Raw genomic sequence first — 18,352 nt, forward strand, 5'->3', positions numbered from 1 at the left:
TTTGAAAAGGCACAACAGCTATACAATCTGGATCGGAGAGATTTTTTTAAATACCTACAGATAAGATCAGTCCTGCAATGGAAACAAGCAGGTAATTGTAAATTTACTAGGGTAGATCTGATGGAATATATTCGAGATGAGGAGGGATGTTCAATCTCTCAACTATATGGTGCACTATGCCAGTATAATGAGGATGACAGAGGAAAGGTATTTGACAAATGGAAAACTAAATTAAACTTAGTTGGGAATGAGGCTGAAAAATCGCTTAGGTTAGTAAACACTATCTTAAAGGTTGCAAACCTGCAGGCACAATATTATAAGACTCTATTCAAACTATATTACACACCACATAGAATAGCTCGCTGGGGGGGTACGAGTGGGATCCTCTGCCCAAGATGTCAGAGTATGGTAGCTGACACAATACACGTTTGCAGCTTGTCCTAAACTAGACCCCTTTAAAAAAGCTATGGACGAATTTTTTAAAAAGGAATTGGATATTCCTACTAAATTAACTAATGATATCATGGTTCTTGGGGTGGCAAAGGAGGGGCAGGATGTACCCCATCAAGAATTTTTGTTTATTGCAATGACGCTGAGCCGGCTTTGTATTGCTACTGTATGGAAAGACTCTAATCCTCCTTTGTTTCAACAATGGCCCTCGAAATTATTAGCTATCTATATTCTAGAGAAAGCCTTATTTGAAAAAATAAGGCGTTAATGCAAAGCGATTGGGGAAACAGATATGGGCCCCAGTAGAAAAATGGAAACTTAAATTAAACGGGTAATTTAAAAGGGGTATAGACTTATGCTTGCTTGTTCTTGTAGGATTATAGTCGACGGTGTTAAAAATTACTTAACCCTCTCCAGATATATATATATATATATATATATATATATAAACGCATGCATTACCAACTCTGACTGTCTGTGAGCAAGGGCGGATGCCCGAAACGCGTCAGATTGCTTGGTTCAGCTTTTGAATAAAAAACTGTGCTTACAATTACTGGATCCGCGTGATTTCCTGGGTCGCTGTGGTCGGAGCTCGGGAGATTGCATTTGTTCAATATATATATATTAGGACTACAAATTGGGGCAAATTTATACGTTTGCAAAAAAGTACGACCATCTGCGCAAACAAAGAGCTACAGGGAATAAACAGCTTAAAACTGTGCCAGCCCCCCCTCAAGCCCAATCCAACGAAGCAGGAGCAGGCTGCCTCACTGCATCAAGCTCAGCAGAGAGCCTTGTACCAAGTAGTGAAGAGTCGGATGGAGGAGCCCAAGGTTCAGAAGAAGGGGATTTGGGGCAACTCACCCTGGAGGAAGAGATGGAGTTCGTGAGAACTCAAAGGAAAGGTACTCTGCGCTCAAGAAACGCGAAACCAAACATCGCAGAAACCAAAGACGCAGGGAACGTCGGAAATGTGCAAAAAAACAAAGGGAGGCCGCAAAAGAAGAAGAACGCTGCGAACAAGTAGCAGCGATTGAAAAATCTATTATTAATCTGACCGATGTACAACTCGATCAAGCAGAAAAACAACTGTTGGCTCTAGGTCTGTCCTTTTGCCCTGAGAGCAATTTTGACTACGGAAATACGCGAGTGGATGTCTTCAAATTTATTAGAAAACTTAAATTGCGAAAATACTATGCTATCAAGAGGGATTCAATCCAGAACAAGAAAACCGGCCCTTCCACATCCAATCCAGATAGAAGTGGGTTGCAGGCCAAAGACATACCTCTTTTAAAATCGATGCACGGGTTGCGCAATGAATTGACATCCACTCCCTGCACCCAGGACATGGCCAATGAAGAAGACCTTGACATTGGCCAAAGTGAACCCAGTGGCTTTAAACCAGCTTCTACATTCATCCCTTCCATGCCCAGGGATGCCATAGACACCTATGCAGATCTACTAACGGACCAATTGAAGAAATTACATACCCGAGTCTGTAGACAAAAAAGTGTCTCTAATGTCAAGACCAAACCTTACAATGACTTGATGAAAAAACTGCAATCTGACAATACCATCATAATTAACCAGTCAGACAAAGGGGGGAATGTGGTTCTTTGGAGCAGGGCGGAATATATGGAAGAAGCGTCTCGCCACCTTAGGGATACAGCCTGTTATGAACCTTGTGATTTCAAAACGGTCAAGAACATTCAAACATCATACTGGAAGCAATTGAATGGATGGAAACGGGATGGCCTTCTAACTAAGGAGGAAATGAAATATCTTTACAAAGAACATCCTGTCATACCCAATTTATATTTCATTCCAAAGGTTCACAAGGGGGTAAGACCAGTACCTGGAAGACCAATAGTATCGGCCATTCACAGTCTGTTTGAGAATACATCCAAATACATCGATCATTATTTACAAGGATTTGTGACCACCTTACCAGCCTATATCAGAGACAGTACGGATTTTTTGAGGAATTTGGAACAATATAAATGGTCTTCTGACTGTTTATTGATTACCATGGACATTGCTAGCCTTTATACCAGTATATCACACCATGACGGCCTGAAGGCTTTGAATCATTTCCTCGCCAAAAGACCAGTGGAACTCCACAAGCACAACGCAATGCTATTGACCATGGTTGAGTTGTGCCTTAACAACAATGTATTTCTGTTCGATGACAAATTGTACAGACAGTTAAGAGGGGTTGCCATGGGGGCATGTTTCTCCCCGACCTACGCGGGGCTCCACGTGGGCTGGTGGGAGGAACATGTCCTCAGGACACAATTTGTAACCATTTGGCAAGAAAATATCATTTCATACATGCGTTACATCGATGATATTTTCATTATTTGGCGAGGGAGCAAACAAGAGGCTAGCAACTTTGTGAATGCTATTAACATTAATGATGCCAACCTCATCTTTAGTGCAGACATAAGTGAGTCTAACATTAACTTTCTGGATGTTGAAGTCAAAATAGTTAATGGGAGTATAACAACAGGCCTGTTTAGGAAGAGTACGGCAGGAAATACCATCCTGCACGCGCAGAGTTTCCATCCAGGGCACACGATTAGATCCATCCCCTATGGAGAGTTCCTCAGAATTCATAGAACTTGTAGTTCATTAGAACTAAGGAACCTCCACCAAATGGAAGCGATGAGAAGGATGGAAGCGAGGGGCTACAAACCAAGTGCCCTTAGATCGGCAATGGATAAAGCTAATAAAGTGGATAGGTCCAAACTTTTGCAGGCCTCCAGTAAACCCACGTCTGTTATTGATAATACAGTTGGCAACAGTAATCCTATTAGATTGATCACAGGTTACAGTCGACAGGCCAACCAAATTTCCAGAATGGTCAGGAAACAGTGGTCAGTTATCCTTACTGACCCAGTTTTGAAACAGATCATGCCCAACAAGCCTGAAATCACCTATAGGCGAGCTTACAGTATGAGGAATGCTTTGGTCTCCAGCTCCCCCGAGACTGCTAGCAAGGCAGATTGGCTGTCATCACGGAAGGGTTTCTTCCGTTGCATATCCTGCAGGGCGTGTAAATTTGGAGTAAACACCAAATCTTATATGACCCCTTTTGATGACAAACCGATTAATTTAAGAGCCTATTTCAATTGTAAAACAGAGCTAGCTATTTATGTTCTCACTTGTTCGTGTAATTTGAGGTACGTCGGGAGCACTAAGTTACCCGTGCACCAACGTATCCTTCAGCACCTGAGAGCAATTGTTAACTGTGACAAAAGCTATCCAGTAGCTCGTCATTTTGACCAATTTCATAGTCGTAACCTTTCCCATTTGAGTTATTTTGTAATTGATGCAGTTAAGACCAGCAAGAAAGGGGGAGATTATGAAAAACGTCTAAGGCAGTTGGAGTCCCTTTACATAGTTCGCCTCAACACCAAGACCCCGGGAGGTTTGAACATGGGGGAAGATCTGAGTACTTTCCTGTAATATACTCTCTGTAATATACTATCTGTATGTCATTCTTCTTTTTACTCACGTTCTTTGGTCCCCTCAGACGTTCTGTATAACCATCACTTAAGTTGTCGCTTTGCTTGACTTGTGGACATATGAGTATTTGTATGCATCTGCATATTTTAATTCACTGAAACAGTTTTTTTTGGAATTTTTTATTCCCTTCACATGTTGATGTCCGCTCTGTGATATATGCAGGACATCCCAGCACTCCCTCACCATTTAGTTATACTTTTTGTATCTTTTTTAGTCGGTAGAATAATTCTTTGGTTGTATTGGTGATATCATTATGCGCCAGCATTCAAATTAGCCAACTTACCTTGGGTAGCCAAGTCTAGTGTATTTATTTGACATAGAATCGCCCACAACTTGAGATCAGTGCTGCGGTAGGAAATATGCACATGCAAGGACTTGATTTCAATTTCTTTGTTGTATATATATGAAATGCATAAATCAGTTATTACGTATTTGTATGTTTTAATAACTTTGCGTATTTGCACGTGAATTGTTTACAATAGTTCAGGCAGCTAAGCATTTGCACTTTATTATATACATGCATTTTTTATTTCAGTGTATATACTACTGTATTTGTACAGTTATTAAGTGGCGTATTTGCACAACAAACTATTTTTTGCGTATTTGCACATGTAAAATGTTTACATAAATGTACTCCTTGCATTAGTTGTAAAAAGTTACACCGCAGTCGTTGTAAATATGGGTTGATTCTCTGCTGTATATATCTTCAAATGTATGTGTACAACTACCTTAAATGTGGTCCCGTTGCAATATGGCTGAACCATTGATTGTAGTCTATAGTACTTAAGGTTGCAGCTTGAGTCCTTCTTTTAGTTCAATGTAACTGATTGAGGCAGTTTGGCGCGTTTTAAACAATCAACCAATGTATATAAACCTTGTATATACCGCTTACCCGCTGACAGTGAGCAAGGGCGTTCACGCCCGAAACGCGTCTGTTTGGCAGTGTGTTGCACCTCTGCACTTTGATGAAATAAAGGACGAAGAAAATACCTTTAAAGTCTGGCTGTGGATTTATCCATTTGTGTCTGCGCACTGGGTTTTGTTGTGGAAGCGCCGCAACCTCCGGTTGGAATCTATATATATATATATATATATAAACGCATGCATTACCAACTCTGACTGTCTGTGAGCAAGGGCGGATGCCCGAAACGCGTCAGATTGCTTGGTTCAGCTTTTGAATAAAAAACTGTGCTTACAATTACTGGATCCGCGTGATTTCCTGGGTCGCTGTGGTCGGAGCTCGGGAGATTGCATTTGTTCAATATATATATATTATTTTTTTTTAACTCGTTTTTTTTTTTAAATTATGTTTTGCTCTTCGTTTGGTACTTTAAGTGACTAGGCTTTAATTGAATGATTTCTGTCGTAATAGATATATATGTTAAAAATAATTGATTGTTTACACTGTGACTTTCTGATGATGAAATAAAAAAAATTTTAAAAAAGGAATGGCTCCGGATGGGATTTGGTATTGTCGAATCCAATTCAGAACCCTTGTTTCCTACCGAATCGTACAGTTTTCCCAATGACCGATTAGGATGCTCGAAAACCATTTGAGCAGACTGAATCGGTTCTGAAAGGCATCCGGACAGCCGGAGTCTTTCAGAGCCGATTCATATAGCTCTATGGACACAGTTTCTGGACGAGCAATTACGATGACTGATTCGGGCAGCCGTTCAGATTTGGTTTGCCCGAGATGAAACGGCTGCCAGAATCTGACTTTGGGGTCCGTTGAGGGCCCACCTTCACCTGCAGGCGTCCAAATGTGGCCAATGGGGGTACCCAAGGGACCCCTATTCTCAACCATGAACAATGTGGTAGGCACCATAGGGTTCCCACCACATGGTGCAAGGTTTCCCCAACCACCCCTTTTTTTAGTGGGATCCTGTATTTGCATTCTGGACACAGGCTTCCATTGAAGTCAATGCGAGTCCGACCGAACGATGTTGGGATCCATCGTAATCAGTTGTTCCGACTCACAGGACCCGATTCATTTGAAAACCAGTCCAGAACCGATTAGTTCAGGACAGTTTTCAAACAACATCGTAATCAGGCCCTTAGTATATATGCAGAAAGAACTGGAGGACAGAAGACTGATAAACAATACTATTTGGTAATTCTGGGGCTGAAATGGGCAGAGCTGTGCCAATGTAAAGTAATTCATTTTTTCAGTTGAAAAAACTCCTCCCTCTTCTTACTTTAAAAAAAAAATCAAAGTATGTTCCAGTCTAGCCCTAGATAAAACTGGTGACACATGTAGATCAGCAGTGCATTTGTTACACAGATTACAGCGAGCATGTTGACCTCCGGGTGTTATGTTAAAAGTGGTCTGACCAAGGTCCTGAAAGCATGTGGTGATCATTTAGACCTCCATTAGATTTACACTGGTTCCTCCAAAGTTTCACAATAATCTATCCCTCTTAGCCATTCTGCCAAGGGTAGAGCTGCAGTTGATCCCCTCTGACAGGTGAGATCTCCTAATGCAGCGATTAGGCCAACAGCCATCAGCGGACGGGCTACCCATAAACCCCCCAACCATTCATTATGACTAATAAAACTATTTTTTAATCTCTAGTGAACCATATACTGGTAACTAATTTGATGATGTAGTGTATGTGGTCCCAGGAGTTTTGAATGATTTGGCAAACCCATACTATGTGACTATACGTACCTATGGTAATATTACAACACAGGTGGGTTGAGCAGCCACTTCTTAACTGTTTTCTCAGCAGCATAATAAATACTGTGAAAGTATTTGAATGGGATTACATGCAGTCTAGCTGATATTGCTGACTCTCTAACTGCCATCTTGGCCTCAACCTGCATCCTACCTAGGTAACGCTCCCATAGAGACCCAAGTGCCACTAGTGTAATGGGTGTATTTACTGCAAGGGATCTATAAAATCGTGAGCTGCATTTCCTTCAAAGCATTCCATGGTGAGCTTAGATTCTAATGGGTCGAACTCCGGGCAAGAACTCAATTCTTCTTTATGCATCCCACTGCTAGATTCATATAACCCCTTTTAGATACATATGTTTGACATGGGCTATATACCATTTCTTTATATTGATATTTCCCTATATTTGTCTGGCATGTTTTGTTCTATCTTAGAATGCATTTCTGATAACAGTAAATGATTGTATTATTTTTATATACCACTTACTCTGTTTGTATAATGGTACCATGGAGGTGCAGTCCTTAACCCGTTCTATGCTCATGACGGAGCCGCTCCGTCATGAGCCTCGGTTGAGCTGTGCTCATGACGGAGCAGTTCCGTCATGGCCCGCTCGGCGCGCCTGCGCGGCGCGAATTTTGCGCCTGCGCTGAGCGTTCCATTGAGCGGGCGCGTTCGTGACGGAACCGCTCCGTCACGAGCACAGCTCAACCGCGGCTCATGACGGAGCGGCTCCGTCACGAGCATGCGAGCGCCGCTCGACCCCCCCGCCCCCTTAGCGCTGCGGCGGGAAGGGGTTAAGCTTGACATACAGTTGTATTTTTTAATTTTCGGTGTTTTGCAAAGTTAGCTTTGTGGCAAAGAGAATGAGTAAGCAGCCTTGTATGTATAGAGATCTAGCTCCTCCAAAATGTCTGTATCTTACTGGGAAGTGTGTATTATTGTTCACTGTCACATGCTGTTTGGAGAATTAGTAAGGGAGCATGAATGTGAGGAGGTAAAGTGGCGATGAACCATGTATGGCGTTGTTCAGTAGGCTTTCCATCCTTTGTTTGGTCATGAGCCGTGGAGTGACCTCATTGCAAGTGTGAACATATTTGTGAGGTTCTTGCCGAGGTTGAGGCGATTAGCATTTGACTAGCTGGATTAGATGGATTCCTACTGAAATAGTCGACACAGAGAGATAACCACAGTGCTAAGGTAAGGCATGCAGGCAAATGGCACGTGGGCGGTAAACATGTTTTTGTGTCGTGGTTCACCTAAGGTACAAGAGACAAGTCTACAACCAGAATATTTATAACTGAATCAGTTTGTATAATTGGAAATTATCGAGCTTGTAGCATCATCAGAACATATTTTGTTGAGATCATATATCTCAAACAACTGTTTATGTAGTTGGGGTATAAACGATTAAGAAAGATTTTTAATTCTAGCAATGTGCAAACATAATTAAAGTAGATGTGTTGTTGGATGTTTTCTTTCTCTTTTGAAGTTTCAGAGTAGAAGCATTTTTATGGGTTTTGTGTCACCTAAGGCTTTATGAATATTAGAGCTTTACATTACCAGAGTGTATATCCTGTGTTTGTAGCATGCCTCTGTAAATCAATATTCATAAAAGACAGTGAATATGATGTATTCCTTTATTGGAAAAAGAAATGACAACTAGGCGATGGAACAAGCAGAGACAAAAGTAAAGAGATTACCAGAATTTTATATTGTAAGTCTTTGCCATTGTGTTGCTACCTAATCCGACAGGGCAGCGGTGTCTGGAACCACGGCAAGTGGAAGTGTCATGGTGAAATTACAGTCATCTGCACTCTGGGACCATGGGCCAGATGTACAAACTTATTTGAAGCCACAAGGCCCGATTTGCAGAAGTGGGCAATTTGCGACCGCAGTAAAGCATTTTTCTATTGTATAAAAGGCATATTGGGATGCGGTAACTTGTTAGTAAATTGCACTTTGCATTTTCAACCCAATATCAATTTGGTATTTGGAAACGAAATGTTTAGAACATCCCTTCCAAATACTGAATCGCAGTGGTATATACTAATATTTTGCGTCACCAGACGTGATACTTTACCAACAATTCAAAATTGATGGTAACCCACTCACAAATGAGAAGGGATTCCTTAAGGACTTGCCCTTTGAGAATGTCTACCTTTAAAAAAATAAACCTAAATGTTTAATTTTCTTTTTTGAAAGACATCCTCTTTTCCTTTAGGGAAAATGACGATATTTCTTTTTTTAAATTGCTTTATTAAAAAGCAGTCACAGACATGAAGGTCTGCTTACTCTAGCAGGCCACCATCCCTATGATGTCTGTGATTACTAGTGGGTCACAAATTGCGACCAAGCTCTTAATATTCATGAGGCTGGTTGATTTGCAATCCAGTAGGAATTGCTATTCTAAAAATAAAACTGTCATGTATTAGGAATTGCGATTTCCAAATTGCATTTTTTAAGAATCGCCACGTGGAAATCAGAATTCCTAATTTTGATACATCTGGCCCAATATTCATCAGGAGGTAGCTCTGAAGAAGGAGTAAGCAATGAGGTTGGCCGTCTGATTTATCCACTGTTATTGGTTTGACGTTTTTGGATAGCCATTACGTTTGAACTGTTGATATTGTGGCAAAGTGATAACTACTAAATGTGGCGCTTCCCCATCTTGTGCAAATAGATTTGATTCTTAATCTTTTTATGCTCACCCCTCAATAAAAAAGAAAAATCTAAAATTAAACTACATCAGTGATGGGGACTGCAGAGAAAGTTTTTACAGCGTCCTTTGAGGTTTATGAAATAAGAAACATGCTCTTCTGGGAGAGCATGGCAATGGTTACTATTCCAAAGGCTGGATCCTACATTGAGAGGAAGTTCTTGGGTTGTATTCAGGATTGCAGCGTTTACTGAGCATGTAGTTCATTGGGTGTTACAGTTTAAATTCTTTGTCTGGGTAGGTCAGAGTTATAGGTATGTGTTAAAAAGCAGATTAAATATCTGGATATGCGGAGGTACTGACATTTGCTTGCAATTGTGGGTGGGAAAGTCTTTGCGCAGTTTTCAGTGTATTATTATTATTTGTTGTTTATTTATACAAATTGTACCCATTACTATTTCCACACCTGTAAACTCTTAATAATGTGCCTTTATGTGGATTTTGTTGGGCTTTTGCCCTCGTGGTACTTTTCAAATCTAATAAGAATTTTTTTTTAAAAAGCAGATTAAAAACAAGTTTACTTCACTGGCAGTGTTGGTTTTATGTTTTTTACTTATCCTTTACCAATGTTTATGTGCCTTTTTTTACACATTTTGTAACTGAATTTAAAATTGCACACATTTATCAATTTTCTATGTATGTATTTTGTGTTTCTTAACATGTAATGAGTAACACCTTTTCGTATGCCATAGCTTTATATCATTTCAAGCAAGACCAGTCTTTATTCATCCATACTTGCACTCATCCAACTCCCCAACATTTCATTTTGAATTCATTTAATCTGACCAGTAACATGAGTGAGTATATCTCTTGTATGTACTTCTTGGGAGGACTATTTTGAAACACAAACATAATAGTAGGGTCAAAGAGATGAACCATGATTGGACACTTTACCTGCACTATGTAATCTCCATCTCATAGCATTAGAATGGTACCTGAAACCTTTTTTTAAATAGACATTGACCTTAGCCGCATTTGTCCCAATGTTGCCTCAATCCATTTGTGTGTATTTTCAATTGAAGTGATTTTAAACTTAATTTGTTTATAGTGTACATTTTATGCCAAGAGGTTATGAGCAAGAAATTGAGGTTTACTTCATATTTCTTAATTCTAATTTTGCAGTTGCTGTAGAAGAAAGCAAAGCCATGCCAACTGCAGAAGAAGTGGCATCTTTAGAGGAGTACATTCCAACTCGACTGACGTGCATTACCTTTCTGAAATGCACTGTTACGATCACTATGGCCGAATTTAACCTGCTTGGACAATTGCTGCCTATAATTATGGGACAAAAGGTATGATGCATAAATCTCAGCCATTCTTGTTTTTAAATGATCTTGTTGTTGCTATTATTAATTAAATTAACATAAAATATATCTAATTAAAAGTCTTGATGAGTCTACAGTATCTCCCTTCGACTCGTATCCGGAGCGCTGTTGTTGAAATTTTTTGGCTCTTCACGGACTTTCAGCCTGGGTTTTAACAGCAATAGGGTGCTAGGGATATATCCCTTGTGCCACGCCTACTGGACGCAGATATCAGTTACAGACCCACAGGTGTCTCGCATCTAAGCATGGTTCAGAGTAATTCGACAAATGCTACCTGATGCATCTGAACTCCATCAGGGAGCGGGAGGTAAATTGTACATTGCAGAATGCAAACAGTAGACACACTCCAAGTCACAGGGCCCATTCCCCTTAAAGTAAAATTCCTGGTCTAGCTCCTTGCCCTCCAGTAAGTCTGAGGCGAAGTTCAAGGATACATTTTGGTGCAATACAGGATGTCCAGCAGAGAGTCCTTTCTCTGACTCTCCTGCTTCAGGGAGAGGTTGTGCAGTCGACACTTCTAATGCCTGACTCTACCCTTCGTCCGACTGCAACCCCATTTCACAATTAGTGGCTCACTCTGAATTTCCTCTGGGACCCTGGACTTCTGCCAGTGGGACTTGCCTCAGAATCAACTGATCCTGTTATACCTCTGCCCGCCTTCTCACCAATACCAAGCCACGCCTCCACTCCACTTTGATGGAGATCACGCCAGTTCCAGCAATTCTCCATGCCTCTCCGCTACAGAGGCTCCGGATCCATATCTGATACCTACACAGATATCAGATCAGAAGCCGAGTACAGCTAGATCTTAGCTAGTGACTCATTATTGGATTACTAAGGCACAAGCAGTAATTTCTGAAGATTTTCTGGTAATGCCTCTACTTTGCTGCCAGTAACTTTCATGCCTTAAGGGTTTATTTGACTCCGGCTGCAATCTTGTAGAAAACCTGCAGAATGTTCTGTAAACCCAGGATGAAGCTACAAACTGTGGAAACTAAGGCTAATCTTACAGCGATTTTGCCGCCTGGTTCTGCAGCTTCAGAGCAATTGCTATCTTTCAATGAAGTAATGACAGATATTCTGATCAGAGCACAGTTGATGCCTTGCTCTGCACCGCCGGTAAGTCATCCCATTGTTTGGTGTTATAGACATGCGCCGGTGACTCAGACTTTTTGAGTCAGTACCCAACATAAGAAAGTCTTGTGGTGCAGGCAGCAGTCAGCCCTGATGCCTTCTCCACTGCTCCACCTGATAGAGAATCGAAGTGCTAGTTGAACTTTTTGGTGTCTGAATGTAGTCTGCATGTTGGGCAGACACATTCATGCCTTCTAGGATATGGCATTTAATATCTTGCCTGCCCACCATGAAGAGTTTTGGAATTTCTATGCACAGTTTATTGTGGACAGGATGCAGCATAATTTGCGGGCTGGGCTAGACTCCACAGATTATGTAGGTTGGGCTATGAGCTCTGAAGTTGTCATCAGGCCTGGATGCGTGGCATTAGTTTCTCCACGGACATACAGGCATCCCTCATGGATATCCCCTTTGATGACTAAAGGCTGTTTCAAAACCAGGTGAGTTGAGCTTTGGAGAGATCTAAAGATAGTCACGCTATGACCCAGTCCTTGGCTTGCTATCTCCTGTCAGTTCCATCAGCAGTGCCAGATGTTCAGTTGTTACTACCTGGGCCTGGCTTACTGCCAGACGCTGCCATCTCAGCCCATACATCAAGTTGTCTAGCTCTTTCCTGGCTCTAGGGAGCATGAAGGCATCAGAGGACGGGGTCACCATCTACAGCACCATTCCTGGACTTGCTCTTCTCATGCAGTGCCAAACCACTCTGATTTCCCCCTAGGAACTCACCTGCGGCCAGTGGCGGTAATGATGCACTTTTACCAGCCTGACTGGTATGTGGTTACCTTGGATCTATGGTTCTTGCAGGTTATCAGTCATGGGTACAGCCAGCCCTTCCTTTCATACTCCTACTGTTTTCCGTGTTTTCGCCATGGAATTCATCATTAGAACTCAGCAGAACATGCCTCCATCCTTGCCAAGGAATCAGTCATTGCTTTTTACGGTGAATTTGAAACAGTTAAACACAGATGACCATCTAGCTCCACTGTTCCCTAAAGTTCTTCATCAAAAAGCCAAAATCTCACTTTTGGCCAGTGCAGGGAATTCTGTATAAAAAAGGCCATTCTGGACACAGTGGCCTTCCAGGCCTTTCTGTCTTATGGAGCCATGGTTATTCATGATATAATCCTAATGTTTCCATCTCAGTCTTGTGTTCTGGCCCAGACGGTTCTGAGTTGGTTTGGTATTTTGGTGTTCTTACATGATATTCATGTATTCTGTTGGTGCTCCACACCCGTTGGCATATGTTTGCTCTACTGTGGAACCCCCACCTTCAATGTGCTAAACACTGGTGGTGCCTCTCAGACAATATCTGTGTGTTAGACAAGGTGGCTGAGAACCTCCAATGGTGGGTAAAGATTTCCAACCTGACCTGAGGAACGCCATTCTCCCTACCCCATTCAGAACTAACATTGGTGATGGATGTGTCCACTCTAGACTGTGGGGCTTCTTAACGTGGTAGTCTTCATAGGTCTGTTTTCGTTGCTGAAAGTGAGGCACCTCATCAATCTTCTGGAGCCAGATGCCAGCTGTTTCGCTCTCCTGTCCTTTCTGCCTTCCATCAGGGGCAGTCCTATGCAGGTTCTGACTAACAAGCTGGCAGCCATGTGGTACTCTAAAAAAGCAGTGGTGTGGCGTCACAGGCGCTGTGCCAAGAGGCACTGAGATTGTGACGCCGCCTAGATCTTCAGGAAGTTCCCTAGACTGTCAGCCATCTGGCAGGTAGGCACCATCTACAAGTGGTTTCTGGATCTAAAGGTGGCTCAAGCCTGGTGGGGTGTACCTTGGATACACCTTTTTGCCATCTTCAAGAATGCTTACTTTTTATTCCTCTGTGCCATAGACTTTCAGCTGTGAGGCTCATGTGAGATTGGTTTTGCCTATCTTGTGACTCTGGTGTACTTTACATGTTTCCACTTCTGCTTACGTGGGTTCCGAAGAGTGTCAGCGTGGGGGCAGGTGTCTGCCGGATGCCATGAGTGAAGGGTGTTCATGATTGTTGTGTTTTTTTCCGTGTTAATGGTGTCCCATGTGGTGATTGTGTTGATTTCCTTTATCACTCAGTGACTTCTGGAGAGTGCCAAGGGATTCGGTTGCGGGTACAGTTGAATTATATGGTTGCGATTTTGCCGCAGAGAAGTTTGAGAGGTTGTTGCACAGATCGTATGACTGGTTGATGTTGCCAGAGATAACTCTGGGTGTAAGGAAGTCTTTGACAATTGTGAATATTTCTTTGCTGCTGTTGAAGCTGAAGTTTATTTGTTTGACTATGGCTTTCCTCTTGGTTTCTCGGATGAGAAGGTGGTACCTCCTCTGGCTGCTTTGAAGGCATCTTTTCCTACTTACCCATTGTTGGTTCTCCATTTCCATTCCAGTTGTTTGTAGCAATGCTTGCCCATTTTGAGGTCTTCTGTGTAACAGCTAGTTTGTGTTCTGGTTTTGAATTTTTTCATGGGGGCCAGAGTGTTGGTGCAGTTGGTGATCCACTTGTTGAAGTTTGCTAAATTTCTGTGGGTTTTGGTTTGTTCTCGCGTAGGGTGGTTGTCCAGTAAGCCTCTGTTAGGTTGTTCCAGTGTCATCGTGCTGTGCCCGCTGTGGGGGGTTTTCTGGGTAGATAGATGTCGAGTGTAAAACTGGCTATGGTGTGGAATGTTCAGGTAACACATCTTGGGGTGTTGATCATAATGCTATTGAAACATGTACAAACTGGATATTTGATTTGTCCGCAGCATGTGTGGACTCTATGACGTATTGGGTTAGTTCCAGGTTCCCGAGGTAGTCAGGAAGGGCATCTGATTTGAGTTCGCTTCGGTCTGTAAGAGGATACTATTGACGTGATGAAAACTGTGATGTCTGTGAATTTGGCTCAGGAGCCTGGGGAAATGGTAGACTAGGGTCCCACCCAGGGCGAAATATTCTGTGATGTGCAATTTGAAATTAAAGTGCTCTATGTAGTTTGTTATAGCATAGGTGTAGGCCTAAGGCACAATGGGCCTCTTGACAATTGTGTGACTACAGAGGACATCATACCCTCCCAGATCAGAGAGCTGGTATCCCCTTAAATTAGGTTCTGATTACTTACAAACCAGGTAGGACTCGTGTGGATTTGGTTTCACCAAGCATTTTCTAATGGAAAATAGGCCAGTCCACTAGGGATCCTTGGCCCTGAAGAATGCCCATTACTTATATAGGCAAGGGATAGGTGCAGAAATATTTTGGTTTATGGGGATGAATTCAGCCTTTGTTCTCAAATTTATTTTTAGATATACCCAAGGTCCGAGCAATAGTGAAAACCTAGGTGCCCCTAGGTATTTTTAACTGACCTGGATCTCTCATTTGTCCAGTTCTACTTTATCTAAGAACTCCCTCTCTTTCTTTGTCCCTAGAGGTTGAGTCCCCTTGGTGGTATTGCCCTGCCAGGGTGGGGAGAGGTTGCCTATTATAAAGCATGCCACAAATTGTGGGTGAGGCTTCCAGTTCCAAAAGATTGGTCTTTCTAATTTTCCCAACAGAACTTCTATGACGCCTAAATAGGGCAGTGATTATTCATGTATTGAGCGAGAAGTAGTCCCCTACCCTTTTGTAGCTACCATACTTGATTGTGTTGTCTTACACTAGGTCCCAGATTGCCATGGCGTATTTGTTGAGGGAGCAGATGTTGATGAGAAAGCATGAAATTGGTGTGGGTATGTTTGTTGGTAGGTGTTTGAGTGTGTGTGGGGGTGGGTGTAGTAGATATGTTCTTGGTTGGAGTTGTGGGTGTGGTTTTGCAGGTGAAGTGACAGTGGGAGCAGGTGATGGATCCGTCCGTGTTATGTAGTGTGGTGTGCCATCAGAGGGTAGTTTAAAGAGTGAAGGAGAGCTGCAGGATATTGGTGGGTTGGGGGGCAGGGTTTGTGGCATGGGTGTGGTCCAGGTGCAGATGGGTGCAGCTGAGCTTGATTTTGGCACTGTGCTACAAGAGGTGTGCAGTTCCACGGGACCCAGAGCGAGTGTAGAATTCCAGCTATTTGCCGTCCACCCTGCAAATCAGAGCAACGAGGTGCTCTGTATACTCCGTCAAGCCGTAGATCACTATTCTGGGGGTCTATTGCCCAGTATAGGTCTACTAGGGCTACACTCTATTGTGTCTGGTTACCTCCACATACCCCAGGGACCAGACCTCTAGTAGTGCACTACTTATCCACTTAGGTCCTGGTGAAGTGCCATACGACTCGTTAGGAGCAACAAGGGCACGAAACATGTTGACCCACCACACAGCGATAGCTCTCTAGGAACATTGCATCCACACAGGGCTTCCATACACCTTTTAATTAAGCTGGAACTACCTGAACCATTAAAATTGTTTTTGAATAGGACTGATCCAGACTTATTTTAATATCCACTTCCTGTGCACTACACTATCCTTGCCCTCTTACCTGCACACACCCCACGGCTTCTGTTGATTGGTAAGGAAACACACAAGTGGGATGAACACTGGTGGCCCTTCATCTTAGGTTCTTCCCCCACCCCTACGTTGGAAGTAAAGAACCTGGGTGTGACTATGGACAACTCCCTCACCCTAGAGTCACACGCAAAAAGAGTGGCTGGCGTGTGTTATGGTCGCCTCCGGTCGCTAAAGCCCATCTTGGGCTTTTTCGACCCATCGGTACGTCAGACAATAGTCCAAGCCCTTGTTTTATCACATATAGACTATTGTAACGTCCTAATGTTAGGTTCTAATCGGACAGCTATCAACAGACTCCAAAGGGCCCAAAATGCAGCTGCCCGTATTCTGTTTGCTCTACCCAAACACTGCCATGTGTCTCAAATTCTGTGGCGTTTACACTGGCTTCCGGTGACACAGCGCATTCAGTTCAAGGCCCTATGCCTAGTTCATAAAATCCTCCATCGCTCTGGCCCTCCGATCCTGCAGGGTCTGTGTTCCTCCTATGTTCCCACACGCGCTCTCCGTTCAGCGGACCTCCACCTCGCCTGTACCATCAAAATCAGAAGGAGCAGAGCAGGTGGCCGTTCCTTCAGGTATCTGGCTCCGAAACTGTGGAACTCAATCCCCCTAGAGATGCGTGCCACTAACAATTACCTGTCATTTAGAAAGCTAATTAAAACATGGCTGTTTCCGCCTACTTAAGGCCCACTAGTACTGCCACACGTTTTATCCACGCCTAGTTGTTTTGTCTCTAACCGTCTGCAAGCGCTGGGACGCCCTGTTGCTGGGGTAGCCATGCGCTATACAAGCGTTTTTAACATTAACATTAACATCTCCGACAAAGAGCCCTGTTTACGGTGAGCCTGTCGGGCATTGCAGCGCCAGCCCAACGTGGAGTAACACCCTATGATGAAGCGCATGACATCCTTCGGGGTGTGTGAGGGCATCACAAAGAAAGACCTGTTTCTCCCCTGCCCCCCTTAGGAACTGCACACCTCTTGTAGCACAGTCAACTAGGAGCCCTGTGTGCAGGCCTACTTAAACAACGGCTCCCGGTCCCACCCCTTTTCTCTTGACACCTTGATTTTGGCACATCAGCTGTGTGCCTGCTGCACATCTGTGCTGCGGCCGCCATTAAGTAGGTCTTGAGAGGTCGGTAAAATAGAAAGGCGCTAAGGAGTGGAGAGTGGTGTGAGGGTGCAGAGAGTGCGGGAAAGGGGTGCAGAGAACTTGGAGAGATGGCAACGGTCAGAAAAGGAATGCAAGAAATGGAACAAAGAGGCAAAAAGAGCAAGAAAATTGGCATAGAAAGTTTACACTGAATGAGAGAAATGTCTCAAAAAGGCAAAAAGAGCAAGAGAAACAGCCCAGAAAAATCAGAGAGTGACAAAAGAGTGAGAGAAATGGCACAGAGGCAAAAATATCGAGAAAGACAGCACAAAAAGGACACAGAAATAATCCGCAGAACCAAAAAGAGCAAGAGAAATAGCTCAGAAAGTATCAGAGAGTGAGAAAAGAGAATTGGCACAAAGAGGCAAAAAGAGTGAGGGAAACTTCACTAAAAAGTCACAGAAATGTCATAAACAATTAAAAAGGGCAAGAGAAATGGCACAGAAAAGTCTCAGAGGGAGTGAGAGAAATGGCACAAAGAGGCAAAAAGAGCAAGCGAAACAGCACACAAAAGTCACTGAGTGTGAGAAATGACACAGAGACTAAAGAGCAAGAGAAACTGCACAAAAATGTCAGCAAAATGGCAAAACAGCAAGAGAAACGGCACAGAAAATACACAGAAAGTGAGAAATGATACAAAGATGCAAAAAAAAGTGAGAGAAACAGCACAAAAAAGTTACACAGTGAGAAAAGAGTAAAAGAAATTGCATAATGCAGCTAATGTACTGCCATTGCTTGTTAGTTCTCGGCAAAAAACACCTGTGATTAAGAGCAAATCAATTAAATATGACATTTGGCAAAAAAACAATCCGCTAAAGCAATTGTGCCATGTCTTAGTGCAAATACATTTGGAAGCAGATAGCATCTGTTGTCACAGTAAACATCGATTTCAAAGGAGAAAAGGGTTTCTTTGAAGTGCATA

General features: G+C 42.8%; 1 protein-coding gene across 1 annotated transcript in view; it reads left to right on the top strand.

Annotated features, from left to right (window-relative positions):
* The window catches only part of VPS13B (vacuolar protein sorting 13 homolog B), a 2,999,480-nt gene that overhangs the window by 407,308 nt on the left and 2,573,820 nt on the right, over nt 1-18,352 (top strand). The window contains exon 14 of the mRNA XM_086966051.1: nt 10,495-10,664. Within this exon, the coding sequence (XP_086822177.1) occupies nt 10,495-10,664 (170 nt within the window). The remainder of the gene's footprint in view (nt 1-10,494; nt 10,665-18,352) is intronic.

This window comes from Lissotriton vulgaris, chromosome 4_1, assembly GCF_964263255.1.
Source record: "Lissotriton vulgaris chromosome 4_1, aLisVul1.2, whole genome shotgun sequence".
Classification (NCBI taxonomy): Eukaryota; Metazoa; Chordata; class Amphibia; order Caudata; family Salamandridae; genus Lissotriton; species Lissotriton vulgaris.